General features: G+C 30.3%; 4 protein-coding genes across 5 annotated transcripts; 3 read left to right on the forward strand and 1 right to left on the reverse strand.

The window, feature by feature from the left end:
- Positions 1 to 613: 613 nt before the first annotated feature.
- Positions 614 to 1,866, forward strand: LOC108328116 (ras-related protein Rab2BV). The gene is made up of 3 exons (XM_017561921.2): positions 614 to 738; positions 932 to 1,124; positions 1,201 to 1,866. Exons 2-3 carry the CDS (start codon positions 960 to 962, stop codon positions 1,684 to 1,686), a joined length of 651 nt encoding a protein of 216 aa, XP_017417410.1. The 5' UTR covers positions 614 to 738; positions 932 to 959; the 3' UTR covers positions 1,687 to 1,866.
- A 1,654-nt stretch (positions 1,867 to 3,520) lies between these two features.
- On the forward strand, positions 3,521 to 17,726 carry LOC108328001 (protein NRT1/ PTR FAMILY 5.7). Its single transcript, XM_017561768.2, is given in 10 exon segments — positions 3,521 to 3,596; positions 7,329 to 7,458; positions 7,934 to 8,151; positions 8,466 to 9,010; positions 9,098 to 9,838; positions 15,463 to 15,563; positions 15,952 to 16,169; positions 16,258 to 16,768; positions 16,771 to 17,569; positions 17,571 to 17,726. Coding segments are annotated over 9 exon segments (3,309 nt in total). The 5' UTR covers positions 3,521 to 3,596; the 3' UTR covers positions 17,617 to 17,726.
- Positions 11,274 to 14,157, forward strand: LOC108327598 (protein NRT1/ PTR FAMILY 5.6). The gene is made up of 5 exons (XM_017561285.2): positions 11,274 to 11,350; positions 11,439 to 11,735; positions 12,016 to 12,233; positions 12,498 to 13,045; positions 13,176 to 14,157. The coding sequence occupies exons 2-5, from the start codon at positions 11,591 to 11,593 to the stop codon at positions 14,047 to 14,049; spliced, it is 1,785 nt and encodes a 594-aa protein (XP_017416774.1). The 5' UTR covers positions 11,274 to 11,350; positions 11,439 to 11,590; the 3' UTR covers positions 14,050 to 14,157.
- Positions 17,727 to 19,226: 1,500 nt separating the features above from the next.
- Positions 19,227 to 24,434, reverse strand: LOC108326911 (protein DA1-related 2). 2 transcript variants are annotated; one of them, XM_017560515.2, is made up of 12 exons: positions 24,070 to 24,434; positions 23,541 to 23,701; positions 22,012 to 22,099; positions 21,805 to 21,925; positions 21,499 to 21,634; positions 21,225 to 21,308; positions 20,714 to 20,833; positions 20,388 to 20,600; positions 20,246 to 20,308; positions 20,016 to 20,131; positions 19,820 to 19,878; positions 19,227 to 19,730 (listed from the first exon to the last, which is right to left on the reverse strand). In XM_017560515.2, the coding sequence occupies exons 1-12, from the start codon at positions 24,116 to 24,118 to the stop codon at positions 19,405 to 19,407; spliced, it is 1,536 nt and encodes a 511-aa protein (XP_017416004.1). In that variant the 5' UTR covers positions 24,119 to 24,434; the 3' UTR covers positions 19,227 to 19,404. The 2 variants fall into 2 exon arrangements, with proteins under 2 accessions (XP_017416004.1, XP_017416005.1); XM_017560516.2 differs by having other exon boundaries at positions 23,541 to 23,698; positions 24,070 to 24,429.
- Positions 24,435 to 26,212: the final 1,778 nt, after the last annotated feature.

Here is a 26,212-nt window from a genome sequence, read left to right on the forward strand (position 1 = left end):
ATATTATCAACTTAATTTCTGTGTGTACAAAATGTTCTTATAAGAAATATATGAAAATTAAACACCAACTTCAACAACACAAGAATTTTACATATAAAGATTTAATATATGAATTAATATATGAATTAATATATATATATATATATATATATAATATTATTTAAATTTTTAATATAATTTTATTTTGGACAGGTGATCACCCCGGCCCAAATCCATATAAGCCGCGGGACATGAATGGAGAAAAAAACTGACCTAGATAACTTGGGCCACAAAAATATACCTTACTTCTTAGTGACGCCACTTAAAAATTGTAAACCCAATTATATTTAGATTAACAAGATATTTAGTGCATAAATTGTCTATAGATAAAGAAAGAAATAAAAGGGTTATTGGTTTTTGTAAAATAAAAATAGAGACGCTGAAAAGAACATGTGTGTTGAAAGTTTTGTGTGCACATGGTTAAAAAATGGAAATGGAAAGTAAAAGTGTACCGAGGTTGGCGTGATTTACTCAACACGAATGAATGACCGTTCAAAGTGCCTTGCTCGTCGTGGGTTTATTCTGTTTGCGCCCACTCGTTGTTGACCTTTCAAAATACATTTTCTTCTCTCCTCCTCTTTCTCTCTCTCTCTCTCTTTCTCTTTCTCTTTCTCTCCCTCCTTCTCTCCAATCTTTGCATCTTCAATCCCTGCATTTCTCCATCATCGTCACCCCACTTTGCTTCACCTTCTTCTTATGGTTAGTACCCTTCGTCTCTTCCATTCTTTTTTCCTTCTTTTTATGCTGCACATGAACTATATATGACTACATTCTTTACAACTTTCTGTAATATATATCAAGGAACACGATGAAAACATTGGTTATGATTATGTGATTATGGACATGCATGTGTATGTACTTGATTTTGGGAACCGATTTTGCAATGGGTCAGGTCTTGGGTGGTGTCGAGTGTTGGAAGCATGGCATACAAAGTGGACCATGAATACGACTATCTCTTCAAGATCGTACTCATTGGAGACTCTGGTGTCGGAAAATCCAATATCCTTTCCAGGTTTACCCGGAACGAGTTTTGCTTGGAGTCTAAGTCTACGATTGGGGTTGAATTCGCAACCAGAACATTACAGGTTCTATTTCCTGAAATTTCGAAAAACACGAACTGTAACCATATTGTATTGTAAATAATGTGTAGAATGTATACAGGTGGAGGGGAAGACTGTGAAGGCACAAATATGGGACACAGCTGGTCAAGAGAGGTATCGGGCTATCACGAGTGCATACTACAGAGGAGCAGTAGGTGCCTTGTTAGTGTATGACATAACGAAGAGACAAACATTTGAGAATGTACAAAGGTGGCTTCGTGAACTGAGGGACCATGCAGACTCCAACATCGTTATTATGTTGGCTGGAAACAAGTCTGACCTCAACCATCTCAGAGCAGTCTCTACCGATGATGCTCAAAGTTTGGCTGAGAGAGAGGGTTTGTCATTCCTAGAGACTTCAGCATTGGAGGCCTTCAATGTTGAGAAAGCATTTCAGACCATTTTGTTTGATATTTACCAAATTATGAGTAAAAAGGCACTCGCTGCACAGGAAGCAGCTTCCACTGCTAACGTTCCTCATGGGACTACCATAAATGTCTCAAATATGTCTGCTAGTGTCGAGAAGAAATCTTGTTGTTCCAATTAAACTTGTAGAAAACACCAGGAACAACAACTTTTTTCAGGGACTATTTTTTTTTTTCTTTCTGTATTTGAAAACGTAGCTAATAGTGTTACCTTCTTCTGCTACATTTCCTTGATGTTCTAGTTTTTTTGGAAGACATGAGAGGCTGGTCTCTAGCCTTCGAAAAATACAACAGAAAAATGAATAGATATGACAAGTGTTAACAATCTGTAGTCCTCACTTTGCTATACTCATTCTTAAATACATGCATTCAGATTTTGGTGTTTGGTCTTATAGTGCATAGTTTTTTATTAAGGAACTCTACCTATAGTTTCACATTACTCTCTTATCTTATTCCCTTTCATAATTGTACATAAATATTGCTTCAAAATCTTTAACTTTCTGATTCATTGATTGTGCACATAATTACCAACCACTAAGCATTCAATTAGAAAAAAAACAATGTTTTGAACAAAAGCAACAGTAGAAAAAGGTGTTATTGAAGAATGTTTGTGATTTTAAAAACACAAGTTATTTAATATTTGTGTTCTTAGTTATTAAAAATAGTTATAAGCGTTTCAGTGCTTTTCTCATTTATGTTACCATTAAAGTAATATATATATATATATATATATATATATATATATATATATATATATATATATATATATATATATATATATATATATATATAAATGAAATAAAGTATTTAACGTATCAAAATTTTAAAAAATGCTTGTGAAGTTCTTTGATAGAACTTAAGCTTATTCCGATTAGGATGTATAAGACTTGAATCAATTTAACGACTAACTCAATTATTCTAATTTAATCCACAAGTATTATTGGTCGAATCAATAAAAAATGTTAAGGTCAAACATACCCAAATCTTTTTTCAATCCCAATTACATTATTATATTTTTGGAAAACATGGGGTGTAGGAAGCAATTGGCAGCGTCAAGTATTAATCCACATAGTACCAATTTGTTGAGAGATGGAAGTCCAATAATGTTCAATTAATGTTGGACATATCTCCAAGTTATCAGTTGAATATCCTATCTATAATTATATAGAAAAAGATACACCTCTTTCATATTTTCTTTTTTTCGAATCTTACTCTCATAATTATTATTTTTTAAGTTTAAAGAACTATTTATAATAAAAAAATTATTTTTCGATTTTATCATTTTGATGATTATTCTTTTGAATTTAAATAAGTACTCACAAAAATTATTTACTCTTTTATCATCTTAATAACTATTCCTATATTGATATTATCATCGTAAGTAGTGGCAGTGTTTTTCAGTGTGGTTGGAATATATGCCGGGGATATTAAAAGTAAAGAATAATAATAATGGTAGCTAAAACGTTGTTTTTCCTAATAAAGTATCAGGATTGATACCTTCTCCTTTTGTCTTGCACCATGAAATTACTACTAAAAAATACAATTAGCATTAATGAAAACCCATTTGCAAGAATCCAATCCATTCTGATAGATGTGGCTCAATAATGTCAATCTAAATACGAATATTCATGTGCAAAGGTATAGATGCACAATAACTTAAACCCTTCAAAAAGCCAAGGAAATAATTTATTGATTAGATTATGTAATTAATCATATCCGACACGGTTGAAGTTGGACTTGCCCAATGTTCTGATAAGAAAGTTATTATAATTAATTACTAATTTTAATCTAATATTAATTAACGTGAACCACATTGGTTAATTTTTTATAGCATAATCTTTCTTTATTCTCCTAATTCAACTGTTAAGTGACGGAAGAAACGCAAAAGGAAGTGCTTACCATAAAAGCATAATTCGATCGTTTGTACTCAAAGAAGAAGACATTGTTTGTGAGGAGCCAAAACATAGTGTTTCTTTACTTTTGAGGACAAACACACACTTCTCTCCCCATAAAAAAAATCCTCTCAATAAAGGTAAGAAATGTTTTCACTCTATAAATTTGGCAATATTAGTATCCTTTTGTTAATTTTTTTTTTATTTTTTTTTATATCAGCTCTTCATTACTTTTTTTCTCTGAAAAATCTGGTTTGCTTTCACAAGTTCTTATTCTTATTCTTCCTTGAGGCCATGACCTTAAAAAAATAACTACTCATGTTGTTTCTGTGATGATGTTCTTAGGTTTTAAGCTGACAATAAATGATATTGGAATGAAAATTGAAGAATATATTAATATAATTTTGGAACGGATTGCTCTGTCATGCATGATCAAAATTGATAAACAACAACAATTTGTTAATTATAATAAAGACAACAGTGATTATAATACTTACGGTAATTATAACAATAACAATTATAGTAACAATGGTGATGAATAAATTTGAAAAAACAAATTACATGATACTTTTTAAGATAGTTTAAATGAATAATTAAGATTTGATATATAGTTTTATCTTTATGTTTTATTTAATATATCAATTTTTTAACAAACTTTAATATTTTTAAAAAAGTAACTAATAAATCTAATATTTATCATAATTTAAATTATACATCATAAATTTAAAATATAATTTTAATAATTATTTACTCTATGTTTGTTCACTGTAAGTCTAAATTTTATTTTGTTAAATTTGTTCAATCCTACTCGATTCATTTACATGTCTATTTTCATATATTGTAAGTGTGTGATTATGGTTTATCAGACTTATTGTACAAATTGGGATTTTAAGTATGGTACAATTTTGATATTGAATTACGCTGTGTGAGTAACATGGTAACTCGTGCATTATATGCAACATATGTTGTTATGATGAATTACTTACATTTCCAGGAATGCGATTTATTGAAATTAAATTAGCAATGTATACAAATTTATTAAAGATTATATTGATGACTATATTAATAAATTAATATTATTACCAAAGACATCGATGCAAACTAATTAAACATCTGAACATTATGTTCCTATGGTATTTATTAGTGGAGTTTATTAGTACTACTTCAAACTATTTTGAAAGGGAGATTATTCAGAGGTGAGAACCTTGGAGATTTATCTTTATTTGCAAAATTATTAGTTCTAATATGATCTCCTTTCTTAGACTACTTCGAATACTTATTCTTATATTATGTTCTTGATAAAAAAATCAAACTAATTTATATTTAACGGAAAATTATTAATATTATTACTTTATCTATAGATAACCTTCATAAGTATAAATGCTCTATAATCGTATTCTCAAAACAATATAGATTTTTAAACTTTCAAAATACTAGAAAGAAAAAATAAATCTTAGCAACTTTGCTTTTCTCTTTGCTATTATATGTAGAATATACTAATATTTAATCTTGAATACAATTTTATCAAAATACGATGGAAAATTGTATATTATTCATCATATTTAAATGGGTATATATAACAAATATATGGTTGTATATTAGGTGCACTATCTATAAATCTATAAGCTTGTAACAGATTCTATTTCGTATTTACATAAATATATGATAACTCAATAAAAAAAAATCACATCTTATAATAAAATTCTCATATTTTTACACTAATACAATAATTTTTCTTTAAATCACTTTTGTTAAAAATTATATAAATAATTAATTTTTCATGGATTTCTTAAGATTCAAAATAATTTTTCACAGTCAATGTCTTTTGGAAGATTCGATTAAATATGTTCAACAAATACACTCAAGTCATTGAAAACATTATTGTTAAAAGTTAACCTTAGCTATTTTTTATGTCACCGTAATTACTTAATTATTTGTATGCATAGAAAGTTGAAATATAAGAATATTTTTTAATTCTCGATATCTTCATTTCAATGACCAGATCATCAATGAATTGAATTTTTTTTATGATAAATTTCATGTTTAATACTACAGAATATTATCTTAGGTATTTCTCATTACAAGAGTCACAATACTACAATATACCTATACATCACCATACGTATTATATAATATAACATGTATTTAATCATATTGTTCAAAATGTACTAATACCATGAAGGTATTTACCTAGTACTTATAACGCAAAATAAAATATATATCACAACATCCTAACAATTATACATACATATGAATTTTATTCGTGTAGATTTTGATCACAAAATATAATTTGAGTGACTAATCTTTGCTTGAGTGAAAATAAATACTTTACCTCTATTTTTTGTTTTTCTAATAAAAAAATATAACTTTAACTGGTTTCGATGTGAAATAGTTCACGAAAACATCATAACACTACATGCATAACTAGTAGAGATTAATATATCAAGTTCATATATATCATATATAGGCAAAACAACCTACGCATGTAACGAGATAGAAAAGAAGAAAAATTGAGATTTAAGATAAAGATAATTTATTCAAATGTAACTAGATAGAAAAGGAGAAAATTTGAGATTAAAAAAAACGATAATTTATTAAAGACACATGATGTGATAGGTGAGATTGTTTTAAACTTTGTCGTCTTATTATATATTATCATTTTTATTATAAAACAATGACACATAATCTCAAAATTTTAAGAAAAATAAAAAGAATTCCAAATAAAAAGTATTAAAATTTCTAAATAAATTTTTAAATAAAAAATATATAATTTAAATTGTGAAAATGACTTAAAGTTTCATTTATTTTTTCCATGCTTTCCCTTCTATACGTCAACAAAACTCGGTGTTAGAAATTACGTGATAGCTTTATGTTACAAAATATAATAAAACATTATAGTTTCTAGAAAATAAAACATTCATATCAGAGTATATAAAATAATTATCATAATATTTTACAATGCGAATCACCTGCTTATTAGAAATATTAATCTATAAAAAATCTATTTCAAACAATAATTTGATTTAAGTTGGTTTAGAAACAATAATCTTTTGAATTTCGGTACCTCATTTTTCTTATGTTTTTAGTTTTCGAAAAGATATTCTTATGTTTTGTTCTTTTACTTTGTTTGATTTTATTTTTTAAATAAACACTCTCCTATAAAACATGGTTATGAAATAAAGATATTCTAATTAATTAAGTTGAAACATCACTATTTATCTATCATATAGAACAAGTATAAAAACACACAGAGAAAGAAGAAATAAAAAAACACAGAAAGAACAATATCAAAAGTTATTGAAAAATATGAAAATCAAATTAATTTGTAACCTCTTGATTTTATTTTATTTTAATAAATTTGTATACTATGACAAATAATTTATAAATATTAAAATGACGTTAGTACGAGATATCAAAGTTTAAATATTGATTTGAAAACTAACAAGAATATGTCGGTGGCATAAAATGGAATACAAGAGTAATTATGTAGGGAACACAATTTCTAAATTATAACTTCAAATTTGAAAAAGAAATAAATTCAAAAGTAAAACAAAATTAATTTAAAATGCGGACTACAGATCAACTGATTGGACTACAACATACATATAATCCCTTCTCAAATTGAATTAGATTGATATGATAATCTAATGCATTTCTGTTGTGATATCTTCTGAAGCCATATGTGCCGTGTTAGAGTTCTATTCCACATTGACTTTGTACTGAGATTTATTACCACCATTAATACAGAACCTGCTAAATAACTATTCTCTTTACTGCATGCATATAAATGGTGTATCTACCAACCACATGCTTGCCTTTTACCTTTGTCTATATAAGATCCATCTTTTACTTTACACTTTCCATTTCTAAAGATGGAGCAAGAAATGGAGAAGGGAAAGGAAAGTGAAGAAAAATGGGTGCATGATACTTCTGTGGACTATAAAGGAAGAGTTCCTCTCCGTGCTTCCACTGGTGTATGGAAAGCCTCCCTCTTTGTCCTCGGTAAGAACTTTCAAGCTTTTCAAAAACTACTGGCATGTCCTAGAACATTTATACTTTTAATTTGCCGTATGGAAAATTGTAGAGGCAAACTTATTAACAAGTTTTCAGCAAGCAGAGTGTTAGCCCACACTGTTACTGTTATTGTAACAGTCGAATGATTTTTATGCATTCCAAAAGTAGAGAAAACAAAATTTCCTTCTGAACAATTTTAGAGAACTTTCTTCTTTTCTTGGTTCTTGGTAGTCTAAAAGAAGCTAATAAAAATGTCTAATATTTGTGTTTGATATTAATGTTGGAAGAAACAAAAGGCCCATTTATAATATATCTAATCTCTAATGTCTAATCCAAAAATGGTTGTTATATGATCACTCACTAATCTAGTACCTAATGTCTAATCCACGTATAATATTTATTTCATGGTTGTTATATGATCACTCATGACATAACTTGGTGATTATGCTTAAATTTGGAACAGCAATTGAATTTAGTGAAAGGTTGAGCTACTTTGGAATAGCCAACAATCTCATCTCGTACCTTACAAAAGTGATGCATGAAGACCTCAAAACTGCAGCCAAGAATGTAAACTACTGGTCAGGAACGACAACTCTAATGCCTCTGGTTGGGGGATTTATCGCTGATGCTTACACTGGTCGATTTTATATGGTTCTGTTCTCCGCTTTTGTATACCTCATGGTAAATCTCCTTCTCCTAATGTACGGGTAAAAGTAACATCAAACTATATTATATAACTGGTATAAAGCTCATTAAATAATTGATTTTTATGAAATTGAATTAAATTTAAAGCATACTTTTAATTATGATATCAGAACTAAACAAAAAGTTGTTTTAACAAGAGCTATGAGATTAAGTTAAAGTTGAATTCCTTTTACTATACTTTGTAATTTATACTCTTACACTACATATATCAATTTGAACTTCAGGCTGGAATTGTCTTTCTTTTCTTTCCAATTTGTTTATGTAGTTACATTTGTTGATGTGTGAAGCAGGGATTAAGCCTGTTGACGATGTCTCAATTCATCCCAAGTATAAAGGCTTGCAACACTAGTATATGCCAACAACCAAGGAAGGTTCATGAAGTGATTTTCTACCTTTCCCTTTACTGTATCGCCTTAGGCACAGGAGGATACAAGCCATGCTTGGAAAGCTTTGGAGCTGACCAATTTGATGATGATCACTTGGAAGAAAGGAAGCAGAAGATGTCTTTCTTCAACTGGTGGTTCTTTGGACTGTGCTTTGCATTGCTACTTGGTGCAACAGTGATTGTTTATGTTCAAGACTTTGTCAGCTGGGGAGTTGCTTGCCTAGCCATTGCTATTATTATGGCTATCACTATCATAGCTTTCTGTGTGGGAAAATCATTTTACAGGTACAGAAGGCCAGAAGGAAACCCTTTAACACCAATTTTACAAGTCTTAATTGCAGCAGTAAGGAAAAGAAATTTGTCTTGCCCTTCAAATCCTGCTTTATTGTATGAGGTCCCAGAGTCAGAAAGGTCCCAAGGAAGGCTTCTAAAACACACTAGCAGGCTCAGGTATTTATCACACATGGACTTTGCAGATTCATATTAGATAATGTATATTTATTCATGGAAGTTAACGCAGATCAATTCAATGAATAGGTTTCTTGACAAGGCTGCAATAATTGAAGAGAAAAATGGTGAGCGGAAGGAGAGTCCGTGGAGATTAGTAACAGTGACAAAAGTCGAAGAAACAAAACTCGTTCTAAATTTAGTTCCCATATGGTTAACATCATTGACAGTTGGAGTATGTGTGGCTCAAGGCACAACATTGTTTGTGAAACAAGCAGCTGTTACTAACCTAAAGATAAGTAAGAACTTCAAAATCCCAGCAGCTTCCATGGCCTCTGTTTCAGCGGTCGGCACCATAGTTGCTGTCCCAATATATGATAGGATTATCGTTCCAATTCTGAGGAAAGTGACTGGTAACGAAAGAGGCATCAGCATCCTTAAGAGGATCAGCATCGGCATGACATTATCTGTTATGCTCATGGTTGTTGCAGCCTTAGTAGAAGCAAAGAGACTAAGAATGTCTACTAAGCACCATACAATGAGCGTTTTTTGGTTGATACCCCAATACTTAATCCTTGGGGTTGGAGATTCATTTTGCCTAGTGGGTTTGCAAGAGTACTTCTATGAGGAAGTTCCTGACTCAATGAGAAGCTTAGGAATGGCTTTGTATCTGAGTGTGCTTGGAGTAGGATTCTTCTTAAGCAGTTTTCTAATAATCATGGTGGACCATCTGACAGGGAAGAATGGTAAGAGTTGGATAGGGAAGGACATAAATTCAAGTCGTCTAGATAGGTTTTATTGGATGTTGGCTATCATAAACGCTTTTGTTTTGTGTCTGTTCATCTTGGTCACAAAAAGGTACACTTACAAAGCTGTACAGAGGAGAGGCATGGACACTGATTGTCATAAGATTGATGAGGTGGAGATGGTGGGTTCATGAGAGTATTAAGGTTCAACCATCCCGCTACACATCTTCAGCTGAACCAAATCTTTAATGTATTGTTTTCAATTATATTTACTGGGTTTGAATTTGTTAAGCTATTGTAAAGAATGTAATTTTACAGTCGTTCAACGTCTTGATTCTAAGTTTTTATGTTCATCATCATTCATCATATTTTCATCTTAAAAATTAGTTCATATAACAGTGTCAAAATAATAAATATGTAATTAGTGCGTAACTTATCATCTTACCTAGATTTTTATTTGTAATTTTTCTAATGAACTTTTGATTCAAGTAAGACTAATTATAATTTAATCACTTAAATATTAATTATTAGTCTAATCAAATTTCCTTAGCTAGCTTAAGTCAATGGTATAATCATTCAATTTTTGATTAAAATAACAAGTTTGGATTTAATAGACAGGTTACTTTGAGTGGCTAACCAATTTCTTGATTGTCCGTTCATATTGTACAAATATATTAAAACAAATTTATTACTATTAATTAAATTGACTACTTTTCTTTGTAATGATAAATATATTACAAAACTCCCAAATGCTAAATAAGAAAAACAGATTACGTACACTAAGAATTAAATCCCGTTAATTTAATTTAGTAAGTTCTTAATTAAGAAAGAAAAACGAGACTATTAATTTCCAAGATTTTCTTTATATGTTAAATATACTTTTAATTCTGAAAAACAAGCCGTTTATTTTTTTTATTTTAGTAAAAAGTCAGTCTATATTAAATAAAAATGTTTCATACAAGATTCTAACATAAAATTATTATTATTTTATTTAGAATAACTAAAAACATATTTAATTCTTTTTTTAATTTATTTTTAATCATATGAAAAACCCGATGAAGAATCCTATAATTTTAAGCATAATTTCGAAAATAGTAGGAAATGTTAACAAATGTAATATCACTATCTAAATTATAACTAGATTACTTAATCTGTATTCTACTAAAAAAACAGTCTCAGGGAATTTTACAGTTTAATTTGACGCACATATAAATATCTTTTACATTGTTGTATACTTTTTTTATAAACAAAGGAAAAAAAAATTATATATATATATATATATATATATATATATATATATATATATATATAAGCAACTCCAAGTTTGTTACATGATTTAGTCATCCTGGCCATTTACAATAACAAGGGAGTGTATATGCATGGCTGTTGATTGAAATAAAATGTTACTCCAAAGCATATAATTTTTTTAAAAAGAGTCTCTGACGTATATAATTTATTGTGTGTCATGAGGAGTTATTTGCTTAATTTATTTGCTTACTGTTATTTTTTATCATATATAATGGTTGCTTGTATTGTTTATATAGTGCGGGGGATAAAAGAATCAGCATAATGAGATTGATTTGGGTGAAATAATGAAGTATTGAAATCATTAATTAACCCATAAATTGCTCAGTGAGAAGTTAAGTAATTAAGCATAATTAATCATTATTATCTTTCACTTGCAGGCTGTGTTCGAAGCAGTTAATAATGCAGTTGAATAAGTGAAGTAGCGATTCTTGTTGCTATTTGCATTTCAAATGCCGTTAGAGAGGCGACACCAACAGTAGATATCAAAAGGTGAAGAGATCATTTTATCAAACACCTTGAAGTTGTAAACATGGTGCAGGAAATGAAGAGAAATGGACATAAAAGTGAAGAAAAAGAAGAACAGAAATGGGTGCTTGATGATTGTGTTGATTATAAGGGCAGAATTCCTCTCCGTGCTGCCACCGGTGTATGGAAAGCTTCTCTTTTTGTCCTTGGTAAGATACCTCTTTACTTAAGTTCCCTTTTGTTGTGCATGGATAATTTACACAACATGATTTCATTTCATGGTTATAATCAATTTCATTTCAATGCATCAATTGGTTAGTACTTTTCTTTTTGTTTCACATCCTCGTAAAAAAACAACTCAAAAGTCAGTATTATACTATCAGTACACAGACAATTCAAATGGTCAAATTTAAAAAGCAGTAATAAAATTATGAGATAAATGTGTTTGATATGAGCATAACTTGGGGATTTTATTTCAATTTGGAGCAGCCGTTTCAATGAGTGAAAGGATAGCCTATTTTGGTTTAGGCAGTAATCTCATCACGTACTTGACTAGAGTGATGCATCAAGATCTCAAAACAGCAACCAATAATGTAAACTACTGGAGAGGAGCAACAACATTGTTGCCTCTAATTGGGGGCTATGTTGGTGATGCCTACATCGGTAGATTTCGTATGATCCTCTTTTCTTCCCTTTTATACATCAAGGTATATATATATATATATATATATATTCATCTTTCCTTTTTCTTACTTTCTCTACTGCATATGTTTTCATGCAACTAGGTAACCCATGATTTTACCCTTCGTGTTCTGTCTCTGGTCAATTTTACATATCTCACCCTGCATACAAATTTACTTACATACATACACATATATAACATATACTCACATGATTATATATAGCTCTGCATGCGCAGAACACATTGTTGCCATGGAAAAGAAACCTCATTACTTTTTGTGTAAAGCCAGGGATTAATCATGCTGACCATGTCTCAATTCGTCCCAAATCTAAAACCATTGAACAATGACATATCAGATCAGACAAATAAGGTTCATGAAGTGGTTTTCTACCTTGGTCTATACAGTTTGGCCTTGGGTACTGGAGGATTCAGACCGTGTTCAGTAAGCTTTGGAGCTGATCAATTTGATGATGAGCACCTTGAAGAACGAAAGGAGAAGATGTCTTTCTTCAACTGGTTGACCTTTGTATTCAGCTTTGCATTGCTGCTGGGAACAACAGCGATTGTTTACGTTCAGGACTTTGTCAGCTGGGGAGTTGCTTGTCTCGCCCTCGCAATTGTTATGGCTCTAACTATCATTGCTTTTTATATGGGGATTCCTTTCTACAGGTACAAAATGAAGCCAAAAGAAAACCCTTTCTTGCCAATTCTACAAGTTCTAATTGCTGCCGTAAGGAAAAGGAATCTGTCTTGCCCTTCAAATCCTGCGTTATTGTTTGAAGTCCCAGAGTCAGAGAATTCCCAGCGAAGGCTTCTAAGTCATACAAGCAGGTTCAGGTACATTCTCTTGTTAGACATAACTCGGCATATGTATCATTCTGAATGATTATGTTATAAATTATATACTTGAAGCTGTGAACTAAAATTCAGTATACAACGAAAAGTAATGAATTGAATAAATGAATAGGTTTCTTGACAAAGCTGCAATAGTGGAAGAGAAGTATACAGAGGAGAAAGAGAATCCATGGAGATTAGCAACAGTGACAAGAGTGGAGGAGACAAAGCTTATTCTGAATGTTGTTCCCATATGGCTAACTTCAGCATTAGTTGGAGTATCTGTAGCATATGGGACAACACTCTTTGTCAAACAATCAGCCGCTATGAACTTAAAGATAAGTAATAGCTTCGAAATCCCACCAGCATCCATGTTGTCCCTTGCAGGCTTTGTCACCATGGTGTTTGTCCCAATATATGATAGAATCATTGTTCCAATTGTAAGGAAAGTGACTGGTAATGAAAGAGGCATCAGCATGCTTAGGAGGATTGGCATAGGCTTAACATTGTTAATCATAGTCATGGCTGTTGCTGCCTTGGTAGAAACAAAGAGACTGAGAATGGTTGGACATGAAGTGGTAACAGAAGATGGAACTAAGCAGGAGACTATGAGTTTGATGTGGATGATACCCCAATTCATTATAATTGGTATTGGAAATGCATTTTATCTAACTGGTTTGCAAGAGTATTTCTATGAGGAAGTTCCTGACTCAATGAGAAGCATAGGAATGGCTTTGTATCTTAGTGGGATTGGAGTAGGATTCTTCTTCAGCAGCTTTCTTTTAACAATCGTCGACTATGTCACCGGGAAGATTGGAAAAAGTTGGATCGCAAAGGATGTAAATTCAAGCCGTTTAGATAAACTTTATTGGTTGATGGTTGGATTAAATATTCTAAATTTGTTTTTCTTTCTATTTATAGCAATGAGGTACACTTATAAGACTGTACAGATGAAAGCTACGGAAATTGATGGTTCTAATGCTGATGGAATGGAAACACTTCCATGATGCATGTTAGCGACTGGGTGTACCTTTTCATATTTTCTTCGTAATCAAGTACCTATGTAATCTGTTGTTTTCCTTATATTTACTGAAATTCAGATTGTTCCAACTTTACAGATTATCTTAGTTTTTTTTTTTTTTAATTTCAGTTAGAAAACACATCCTATCATATCTCTTTTTAATATAATAAATGATTAAATATATTTTTAGTCTTTAAATTGAATGTAAAATTAAAATTTGTATGTAAAATTAAAATTTGTTTTTAAAATTTGTTTTTGTCGTAAATTTTATTACATTTTGTTGTTAAACTTTCAAAAATGAGTGATCCAAGGACATTAAATTTTTAAGTGTTAAGAAACTTCATAAGAAATGTAAACATAAAATGCCCTTTGACATTTAAAAAGAATTAAGATTCTTAAATTAAAAATATTATATTTATTTATCTTTACAGTTTAACAACTAGACTGTATCAAAGTTTGAAGTTTGGAAGAATATCGGATTTCAATTTTTCGTTAAAGTTTAGAAATTAAAACCATATTTAATCATATAATAAAAGAAAAAATTAATGTAATCAAAATTATACTGTGTACTCTTCTCATCAACAAAAATCTTCCTTTAACTTCTTAACTAATTATATGAATTGTTTAGTCTTCGTAATCAATAATCAATTTATATCCATTTTTATTAGAATATGGGAAAATAATAACAAGCTAATATAATTATTTATACTTAAGTATGTTTTTAAAATTAAACATTATATTGATTTTATTGTATATAAATAAGATATTAAATAACTTTATATTGATATAAATTTTTTTATATATAATTTATATGAAGAAAAACTTTTTAATTTACTATTTTGAAAAACAAAAGTTGTTGATCGAAGGAATCCGCTCTCAAGATATCTAATTTCTTACTTGAGGGTTCTGTTTCAATATATCAGATTCTATACGGTGAAAATTAACATGTGTTGTACATATATTAAAATGATTTTATTTCAATCTGGAAGAAGAAAATGGGAGATTTCTTGTAAATCAAACCATGATATTTTAATTCAACGGTGCAAAAGTGGCTATATATATAAGGAATTGAACTTGTAAGAATAACCACACTACTCCAAAGCTACTGCTTACTCTCATTCTGCCCCCTTACAAATTACAAAGCCACATGTAATATATAATGTGCGAGTGTACGTACATTGAAATCAAAGGTTACTCCAACATATATAATTTTTTGTATGTGTGTGGACAAGTGTTCAAAAAATCATTTTAATTTATAATAACTTTTAGTTAAAATGACTTTAAAGAAAACGTTATGTTTCAATATACCAACCAGTGCAGAAGGCTCTTGATGAGTTTTCTTTGATTTGAAAACAAAGTTGATGGAGCAGGAGATTGAGAAGAAAAAGAGAGATAAAAGTGAAGATGAGAAATGGGTGCATGATGCATCTGTGGATTATAAGAACAGAGTTCCTCTACGTTCTTCCACCGGTGCATGGAAAGCTGCTCTTTTTGTCCTCAGTAAGAGAGTTAAAGATTTAAGCTTTTTCACCTCATAAACTAGTGTTTTCAATTGAGTTTTCTTTTATATCGATTTCTCCTTTTGCATTACTGTCCTACAAGTTGCAACAATTGTTAAAGAAAATTGTCATTTTATTTCATCACTTAGTTCGTAGCTAACTGTCTATACTCGCACTAATTCTCATCAAATACTGTTAATTAAAAAGAGTGTGTTAGGAAGATTCAGATCATTGTTGAAAGGTCAACTTCAGCAACCTGGGTTTAGTAACAAGGTGTTAAGATAAATTATAGCTGAACTGAAACTTAACAATGCAAAAACTCGTAGTAAATATGTTTATTACGAGCATAATTAGCTCAAATATGTGACATACATGTTTATTTGAGGCAGTAATTGAGTTTAGTGAAAGGATGTGCTACTTTGGGATATCCAACAATCTTATCATGTACTTGACCCAAGTGATGCATGAAGACCTAAAAACAGCGACCAAGAACGTAAACTACTGGTTAGGAGCAACAACATTGATGCCTCTGATTGGGGGATTTGTTTCAGATGCCTACACAGGTCGATTTCATATGATTATCTTTTCTTCCCTCGTATACCTCAAGGTATATTTTTATTTTCTTAATCAATATTACATGCAACGAGCGAGTTCTTTTTGAGATAACTCGTCTATTGTTGGGTTTGTCAAGCCAGGGAATAAGCCTGCTGACTATGTCTCAACTCATTCCAAGTCTAAAACCATGCAACAATGAGATATGTGATCGAACAAGGAAGGTTCATGAAGTGGTTTTCTTCCTAGCCCTTTACTGCATCGCCTTGGCTACTGGAGGATTCAGACCGTCCTTACAAAGCTTTGGTGCTGATCAATTTGATGACGATCACCTTGAAGAACGAAAGAAGAAGATGTCTTTCTTTAACTGGTGGTCTTTTACACTGTGCTCTGGAATGGTGTTTGGGGTAACAATGGTTGCCTATGTTCAGGACTTTGTTAGCTGGGGAGTTGCTTTTCTCATTCTCACTATCTGTATGGCTTTAACTATCATTGTTTTCTATATGGGGACGCCTTTTTATAGGTACAGGAGGACAGAAGGAAACCCTTTAATGCAAATTCTTCAGGTCCTTACTGCAGCTATTAGGAAAAGGAATTTGATTTGTCCTCTAAATCCTGCTTTATTGCATGAAATCCCAAAGTCGGAGAATTCCCAGTTGAAGATACAGAGGAGAAAGAGAATCCATGGAGATTAGCAACAGTGACAAGAGTGGAGGAGACAAAGCTTATTGTGAATGTTGTTCCCATATGGTTAACTACATTAATAATAGGTGTATGCATAGCTCAGAGCCAGACACTGTTTGTCAAACAAGCAGCTGCTATGAACTTAAATATAGGTCACAATTTCAAAATCCCAGCAGCTTCCATGGTGTCTGTTACCGCTATTTGCACTATGATATCTGTCCCAACATATGATAAGATTATTGTGCCAGTTCTGAGGAAAGTCACAGGTAACGAAAGAGGCATCAGCATCCTAAGGAGGATTGGCATAGGCTTAACATTGTTACTCATAATCATGGTTGTTGCTGCCTTGGTAGAAAGAAAGAGATTAAGAATGGTTGGACATGAAGTTGTGACAGAAGGGGGAAGAAAGCATGAGACTATGAGTGTGTTGTGGTTGGTACCCCAATACTTGATGATTGGAATTGGAGGAGATACACTTTCGATAGTTGGTTTACAAGAGTATTTCTACGACCAAGTTCCTGACTCGATGAGAAGCTTGGGAATAGCTTTATATCTGAGTGTGTTTGGAGTAGGATACTTCTTAAGCAGCTTTCTGATAATAATTGTGGACAATGTAACGGGGAAGAATGGCAAAAGTTGGATTGCAAAGGATATAAATTCAAGCCGTCTAGATTTGTTTTATTGGTTGTTGGCCATCATAAATGCTCTAAATTTGTGTCTCTTTATATTTTTGGCAAAAAGGTATACTTATAAGACTGTGCAGAGGAAAAATGGAAATTGATGGTAACAGTGATGTGGTGGAGATAATGGCATCTTAAGAGCACCCAGATGCTCTATTTTCTACTAAAACTTATAAGATTATGTAATATGGTATTCCCTTGGTATATGTATCTGAACTTTGATGTATTGCTCAATATTTATTGTTCAATTTGCGTTGTAGCATATTGTTTAAGTATATCTATGCAATAACAGATGAGTGTAGAAAAAAAATTTCCTTTCATTTTAGTTAAAAAATACTTTTTGTCAAAAGTCATTTTCATATAAAAAGGGAGATTATTGTTAGATTTAAAGTTTAACAAGTTAAGCAGTAGAAACTGTTTTCATTAAAACAAATCTTATTACGTTCTTATATGAATTGATTTGATATTATTGATGTTTTACTAAATATTATATATATATATATATATATATATATATATATATATATATATATATATATTTTTTTAATTAATTAATTAATTAATTTCTATTTATATATATAATTTGGTTCGACAGATGTTCTTAAGACTTTTAGTAAAAAAATATGAATAAAACACATTTTTTTATTAGATTAGTTTGTGTGCAGTTCAAAAGAAAACAAATTTTTGGAAAAACTACAAAAGTAAGTTTTCATAAATTGGTTCATTAAAATTGATAATTTAGGATTTAAATATAACTGTATACAAAAATAATAATATGATAAAAAAAATACTTTAAAAACATGAATAGATTTTGTAAATATAAAATAAATTTCGTAAAAAAATAAGAAAAAAAAATATAAGGATGAAAAAAAATATAACTAAATACTTAAAAGATAATATATATATATATATATATACTTTCATCTCTATATATAATTGAAAACTCGAGTATTATAAATACTTATATATGTACTTAATCAATATTAGAATTTTCTCTCAAAATGGAGTGGATTTTGACAAAAGACGGTTTTATTTATTATGTAGTTGTGAAGAGACATTTCATGTAAATAGTAAAAAGACCATTATGATTTATAATTTTTTAAATAAAAAGGTATATTGAATAAAAAAGATAAAGGAAAGGAAAGTGCAAAAAGGTAATGAAAGTAGGAAAGTCGTATTAAACAAAGGCTGATAAGTTCGGTCAGGTTTGTCTATATTATTACCACATAATCTACATTTTTTGACCGGATTAATCTTATAATCTTAAACATGATTCGATTCACAGCTGACAAATATAGGATATCATATTAACTTGACCTCTTGAAATAATACTGTAGTACTATAATTATTATATATGATTAAACCGCTAAATTAAAAAACTAGAATCTAAGATATGCTTTATGATATTTTAAGTACTATAAATATTATGGAATGTTAAGCGCATTATTATTTATTAAGTTAAAAAAATTCTTTTATGGTACATAACTATTTTTAAAAAAAGTGTATGATTTTAGAAATAATTTATAAAAAGAAATTGAATTAAGGCAATCGAAAGTACAATTTGAACCCGCTTGTTACATTTTATATTTATAAATATTAAACATATTCTAAGTTGAGATTTAACTAGTTGAGAGTTTTTTGTAGTAATATAATTATTTTTTAGAGACTATATATTTCTGTAAAAAGATATCTGTAATTGTTAATATAATTATTTCCAGTAAAAATCCTCGCATATAATACGAAATAAATTAAAACAAGGCATGCATAATATTATTGGGCTTGGACATGGATATCCTTACATAGAGACACCACATTCCCCCTGGGGTATGAAATAACAGGAAGAATGATGTCCAACCTTGTCTCATATGTGAACCGATATTACAACATCAAACTCTAGTTCCAAATTCCTATGTGAACGGGTTCTTATCACACTGGGAAATTACCAGTCAAACGAATATGCTCCAGAGTGCAACGTAAACCATATTTATTCACAGCTTCGTTGGCCGCTCTAAAGCCACCACCATAAGCTGGGGAAGAATCATTGGCAATCTGGTTCATGAAAAACTCACCCAATTTATGTTCAACGTGAGATTTTGCACCTTTCTTTGATGAGTGGGAGAAGGAGGAGGAAGAAGAAGCTGATGATGTTGATGGCATGGTTCTAGAACATGACATCACCTCTGCCTCAAGCCACATGTAAGAGAGGACCTGACAAATACCTTCCTCTACTTCAGGACTAAGATTATGGTAACCTGCTTAATTAGTTCAAGGCAAAGTGAAGTGAGATAAGAAATCGGGTAAAATGTACAGTTCAATACAATTATAAGAACGCCATTATCACCTTTAAGGCGTAACCAAGCATGCATCAGCTCATGGGCAAGTATAGCACCTGTGAGTAACCTGCAACCAGTAAAAAATTTCATAGAATATGTTTGTTCTTTTGGGTTTTGGCCCATCCAATCACATTCACATGGTCTATTTTTGGCCCTTGAGGGGCTTGGTACTGTATTATATTATAGTATTTAAATGCTACTTACCTTGGAAGGCCATAGAGAACAAGAATAGCTGTGACTTCACATTTTCTAATCAGCTTTTGAGGTTGAGATCTCATCCCTATCAATCTATGACCTCCAATTCTTGGCCGTCTTTGCACCTGAAACAACACAATATATCATAAATTCATTGAAATAATTGACGGGTACTTTTGAAGTTGGTTCATGAAAGCTACGTTTCGTTAAACAAGCAAAAAAATAAGAAAATAATATACGCTTGTGACAGTTTGCTCTTCTGAAAGGCACAAGCCCCTTGTTTCTGGCAGGTGATGGAAACCCTGGTAAAAGCCAATAAAGAGTTTAGAGGAATTGAATAAATTCTAAAGCTGAAAGATGAATTAGTGAACGATTCATTACATTCTTCTCTCCAACAATGGCATCATTAAGTGCTTGTCTCTCAACAAGAAGCATTGGGATTTGTTGATCTATTTTCATGTTCATTCCTTCGTAATAGTCTCTGATAGCATGATAAAGAGGCTGACATTCACCAGTGTCGCTTATAGCAGATTCCATGCACTCAAAGCACAAAATCCTTCCGTCTTCTAATCTACAGTATCTTTCATTCCGAGACTTCAAGAAGATAATTCAAAAAGAAAATAAAAGATCAGAAAGTGGAGATGCTTGTGAAAAAAATATATTACTTCCATTTTTATGAAAAAAGTTAGAACTATATATGTTAGTACCTCCAATCTTTCACAACTACTGCACCGAGCTGTATTGTCATACTCATGAGATGGGCAATACTTTTGGTTCCAATAGGGGTGGCACCTATACTCAATCAAACCAGCAGCATTTATTGGTATCTGAAAGTGAAATAAAATACCACAATCATTAATATTGCTTTTGTCTAACCCTAAAGATTACAAATCAATAGTAACAGACACAGAGGATATGATCTTTTTACTAGGCTAGTCCTCTGATAAATAATCAAATTTATTAATAGAAAGAATTTTCGCAACAACAACAGAAGCCTAATTCCATAACAGAATTTCCGCAATCTTCTAAATATTCATAATGAATAGGATATAGCGATATTAGTGCTGTAATGAAAATTATTTCAAATGTCACAAGTAGACTAATTGTACCATTTTCATATGAAATTGGCTGAAATTTAATGAGCCTTTTGAAAAAAAACTAGGAGTAACAAAAGCAGAAAAATAGGAATAAGCGAAGACAGTGGAAGGATAATCTTACAAATTGATAGCAAACTTCGCATCTAGGGTGGGTCAATTCCTTGAAACAGGACTTGTGATACGGATACTTCCCTGACAAAGAAAACTTGGATCAACAGAAAAAAAAGGGAAGTAAGATACGAATAAAAGAGAAGAGTTAAAAATAATACTTTCATTGGCATAAATTGTAAAGAGTAAACAACATGAATTTATTGTGGGAAAATATTGAAGATAAGTACTGTAATATATGTATAGATGATATCAGATTCATCTTAATCCTAAGAGGATCAAACTACCTCACGCTCAGTAATGGGGTAACGACAAGAGTGACACCGAAAGCAGTCTGGATGAAAATAACTGTGACCGACTCCTAAACAATCGCCATAAATCTCTTGGTTGCACCCTCCACATATTCTGCTATGCGACGCGATGCTGTACATTACCAGGTGTCAATAAATTCGTAATGTGTTAGAATCATAATAATGAAATCAAAATCAAACAATTTGTTCAAATTTATGCTAAAAACATAAACAGCTAGAGAAATATGAAGTAATTTTGACGTGTGGGCAACATGTATGAGTTACGAGAGAGAGAAAAATTACCCATATCCATGGGGATAAGCGGGTACAGGGGCATATGGAGGATGAGCAGAAGAGAACATGCGATCCTGAAGAGCCTTTGCATAATCTTCATCAATTCTTGCTCCTGTTCGCCATCTATACCCTTATCATCAACAACAACAACAACAAAAGTTTAATTACATGACGATGGTCACGGAGAAAGTGCATTTTTCAAATTTTAGCACCTACCCGTTGGTCTCTTAAAATTTTCGCCTAAAGAAAGTGCAATTGCATGGTCCAAATCTTCTTTCTCTTTCCGAGATCTAGCACGGTCATCCTAATCACATCAAGAATATTATCCAATACTACTTCCATAATCACACTATTCAACATATGTTTATTAGAAGAACCAGAAAAACTCATAGCATATCCAGTCATGAACCCTCGTCGTAAACATTCAAAAGGCCTTGAGAAGATAATTACTTTTATAGAAGAATTTTGAAATATTTATTGTTGAAATATTTTAAATGTTTTTAATTTTATGTATTTTTTACACATTTTTTTTATCATTTTTCTCCACCCAACTCATCAACTTTTAAATTTAAAGAAAAAAATATAAGGTGGGGTTTATCGATAAAGTTAAAAGAAATGATAGAAAAAGTTGTGAATTTAATTTTCTTAAAAGTTATAAAAATGGTTTAAATTTTTTTAAAAAAGTGTGAAAATAATAACTAATAATTCTTTATAAAAACTAATAATTCTTCGTAATAAAACTTTTAGACTTTTGTCGGTAATGTATTGAAAAATAATCTCAACTGACATTGATTAAAAGCATGGTTAAACAATATTCTAAATTATTAAATAATTTTAATGTAAAAATAAATTTGTGTATATAATGACAATGTTCTAACAAAGAAATTAAAATGAAATAAATTGAAAGCGTTTTGATTAAATAAAATATATAGAAACAAAGTAATTTAAATTGAAAGCAATTCAAGGTTAATTTATTTTAATTTCCTTAAAACTATGAAGTCTCCTGTCTGAAGATATTGGTAATGTTTTTTTATAACAATGAGATTATACACAATAGTAGAAAATAACCTAAACATAAGAAGCAGGCTTCAGAAAATTATGTAGTGCACAAATAAGATATAAGTCAACATTGCTTAACAAAAAAGGATTGAAAGAAAAAAGTGTAAAAGTCACTATGTGCTTTAAGCTGTAGTCCCAAGTTACAAGACTCAATTCAACTTCATAAGAACAGGAAGATGTCTAATCAACAAAAACAAGACAAAAGACGTCAACTTTCTAGTACTTATGTTATGATGATTGACTTTGAGTGAAACCCCATTTTGTTCCTAAAATTGTAAAGGTAAAAAGTTGCAGGTCTTGACTTTACAAATTATCACTTTGATTCCTGACATCATTGTTGTTTTGTACCAAAAAGGAATGGATGTCAGTTTACAAATCAGGACCAAGATGAAACAATTGAGTTATGAATATTTTGAGTGAAACCATTCTCAATTGGAAAGTCAAAAATTAATCCTTGGATTTACTAAGTTTCTAAAGTCCGGTTAAGAAGTAGTCCTCTGTAAAAAAAATATGAATGATGACAATTAATTCGTCTTGATTCGGCCTAGAAGTAGCTTGTTTTATTTAATTTTGAGCACAGCAATAATTCGACAGGAACAAACAAATAACAACAATTGATATAGAAATCCTTGGAAAAAAACAGAGTATCAAATAAAAAAAACAGAACATCAATTCTTTTTGTTTACCCGTGATCTAGATGGAGCTGACCAAGCCATGTTTTCCTCTTCAGGTTGCTCTAGATGACGACCACCACCCCTTCCTCTATTTGACCCAATTTTGAAAATCTTGCCAAACCATTTCATAAAACCAGACTTTCTCTCTGAGTACGAAGAAACAAAGTCCCCTGCTTCACACCAAAATTACAACAACAACAAAAAGTTTCAGATAGAATTTAGAATCACTAAATTTCAGTACAAATCGAATTTGGTCCGTCGACTCGATTATATCTTATTACACACTTCACACAACTCCTGGACTCATGCAAAGTAAAAAATGTTTTCTTTTTTCAGAACAAGTACAACCGTCCATACCCATTTAGTAAAATCAACATCAACCAAAAAATTAACTTGAAAGTTGAAAAAATAGTTTGACGTGGCTATTCTGAAATTTGCAAAATCTATTTTGTGTTCGACGTGATGATGGCAAGTGTTATGCAGAAGAAGGTGTTTTGTTTTTTGAGAATAAGGAAGAAGAAGAAAGAGAAAAATAAAATACCGTATATGCAAGGGTGAGAAAGATGGTTGATATCTGAGGGAGGAGCCATGTGTATGTATAGATTATTGTGGTTGGATGAGAAGAAGAAGAAGAGGGAAAAGGAAGGATGAAAGATGAAAAGGAGAAAGAGAGGAGAAAGGGGAGAGGAGATGAAAAAGAAGGTTGATTAGAGATCGTTAATAGTGGCTGAAAAAGAGGGAGAGGAATCTATGAGGAAGTGGCAGAGAGAGAGATTCTTGGCTTGGAAAGCAATGAAGAGAAAGTAGACAAATGCAGAAAGATATGTTCTTGAAGAATGGGAGAATATTATTAAGTAACGGTGGATTGTTTGTTGAGAATCAAACTGGAATATATCTGGAGAGAGAGAAAGGAAAGAGAAAGAGGTTGTGTTGTGTTTGCATTTACACTTGCACTTGCAGGAATGCCGTGGAGTTGAAGATGAAAGTTTTTCTCTTTATGACCTTTTGTTGGGAGCATTTTGGCGGGTAAGAGTTGTGACAGAGACAGACAGTGAGTGAGTTGAATCGAAACAGAGTTTCATTGTTCTTTTGTTCGCAAATGGTCAACTGTTTATTTGTAGGGTCTTTTCCTGAGCTAGTTCACAGCTGTACAAGATATATGGCAGAAGAATAATGTCATTGCTCATCACCAATCGATTCTCACTTTCTTCCTGCAATCAAAATCAAAAATAAAAGTAAACAAAATGTTTTTCTAACAATTTTGACAACTTTCTTTTATAATAAATGACCGTTTGTGATTGATCCCTTCTAAATATATCAAACAATAAAATAATAATACATAATTTATTATAAAAAATTGTTAAAAGAATTATTAACATATCATAATTTAAAAATAAACAACTAAAACAAACTTTTTTTTTTAGGTTAAAATCAGTCTTAGTACAAGGGAATTTTGGTAAAATGTTTTATTCATATATTAATTTTAACAATATTTTACCTTAAGAAAAAAAAAGTCGCTTTGGTCATAATATTATTTGACATTTTTTATCTTACTAATTATCTCCAATAACATTTGTTAGGATTTATATTACATGTTAGTATGTAATACTTTAAAAAGATCTACATTCTTAATTAAATATTGCATAGTCATCTAAAATTCAATTTTTTTTCATATTTTAGAATGGTTAAAAGTTAAATATTTATTATAAATATGAAAAAAAATCATTCATTTAACAAAAAAAAATTAAGAACAACAATTCTAAATTTTAGAAAAATAAAAAAAATAAAGTAAGGATCAAACTAAACAATATTTTCTATTAAATGATATTACTTTCTTATTTCATAATTAATTACCAATAAAATAATAAAAATAATCATAACTATTAATAAATAATTTATTTTACGATTTTGTAATTATTTTATATATATACATTTTTATTAATTTTATTTATATTAATATAAAATAATATTGTGGTTAATGTAAAATAATCAAAAAATTACTTTTATTGTTCTATTTTAAAAAATGATAACTACGTCATTATGATTTTTAATAGCTTTCGCATCATTAGTTATAAGAACAAAATAATTGTCTATTTTATTTAATTTTAATGAAAATAATAAAAATCACTAATATTAACAATATTATTTTATATTAATCAAGTTTATAAGATAAATAAATAATAGGAATTGAACAAGATAATAATTACATCACAAAATTAACAATAAGAAATTTAAATAACAAACTCAATTAAAAAATATAACAATGTTTAGTTTCAATAAATTTATCATGTACTTAAGATTTAATTAATCATATTTTTCATTGATATAATATACATGAAAAAAATCCAAAGATATATGTGTTTCATAGAATATATTGATTTCACCGAACAATCAAAGTGTAGCTATATTAATTTAATATTTCCTTAGATCATAGTCAACACCAATTAATATATATAAAGTCAATATGATTTAAGATGAGTAATTTGTATTTCTTCAGAAGTCAATAAAAAGTTTATTGTGGAAATGAAACAAAAGTATGAGAGAAATTGTGTGAAGTATTCACTATAAAGTAAGAAATTTGTAAATGAATAGTTGTTACTTGAAGAACAATTTTAGAATAATGAAGGTTGGGAGATTAATATCTATAAATAATTATTGCGTGTTGACAACTGCCCTCCATTTTT

This window comes from Vigna angularis, chromosome 2 (genome assembly GCF_016808095.1).
Source record: "Vigna angularis cultivar LongXiaoDou No.4 chromosome 2, ASM1680809v1, whole genome shotgun sequence".
NCBI lineage: Eukaryota > Viridiplantae > Streptophyta > Magnoliopsida > Fabales > Fabaceae > Vigna > Vigna angularis.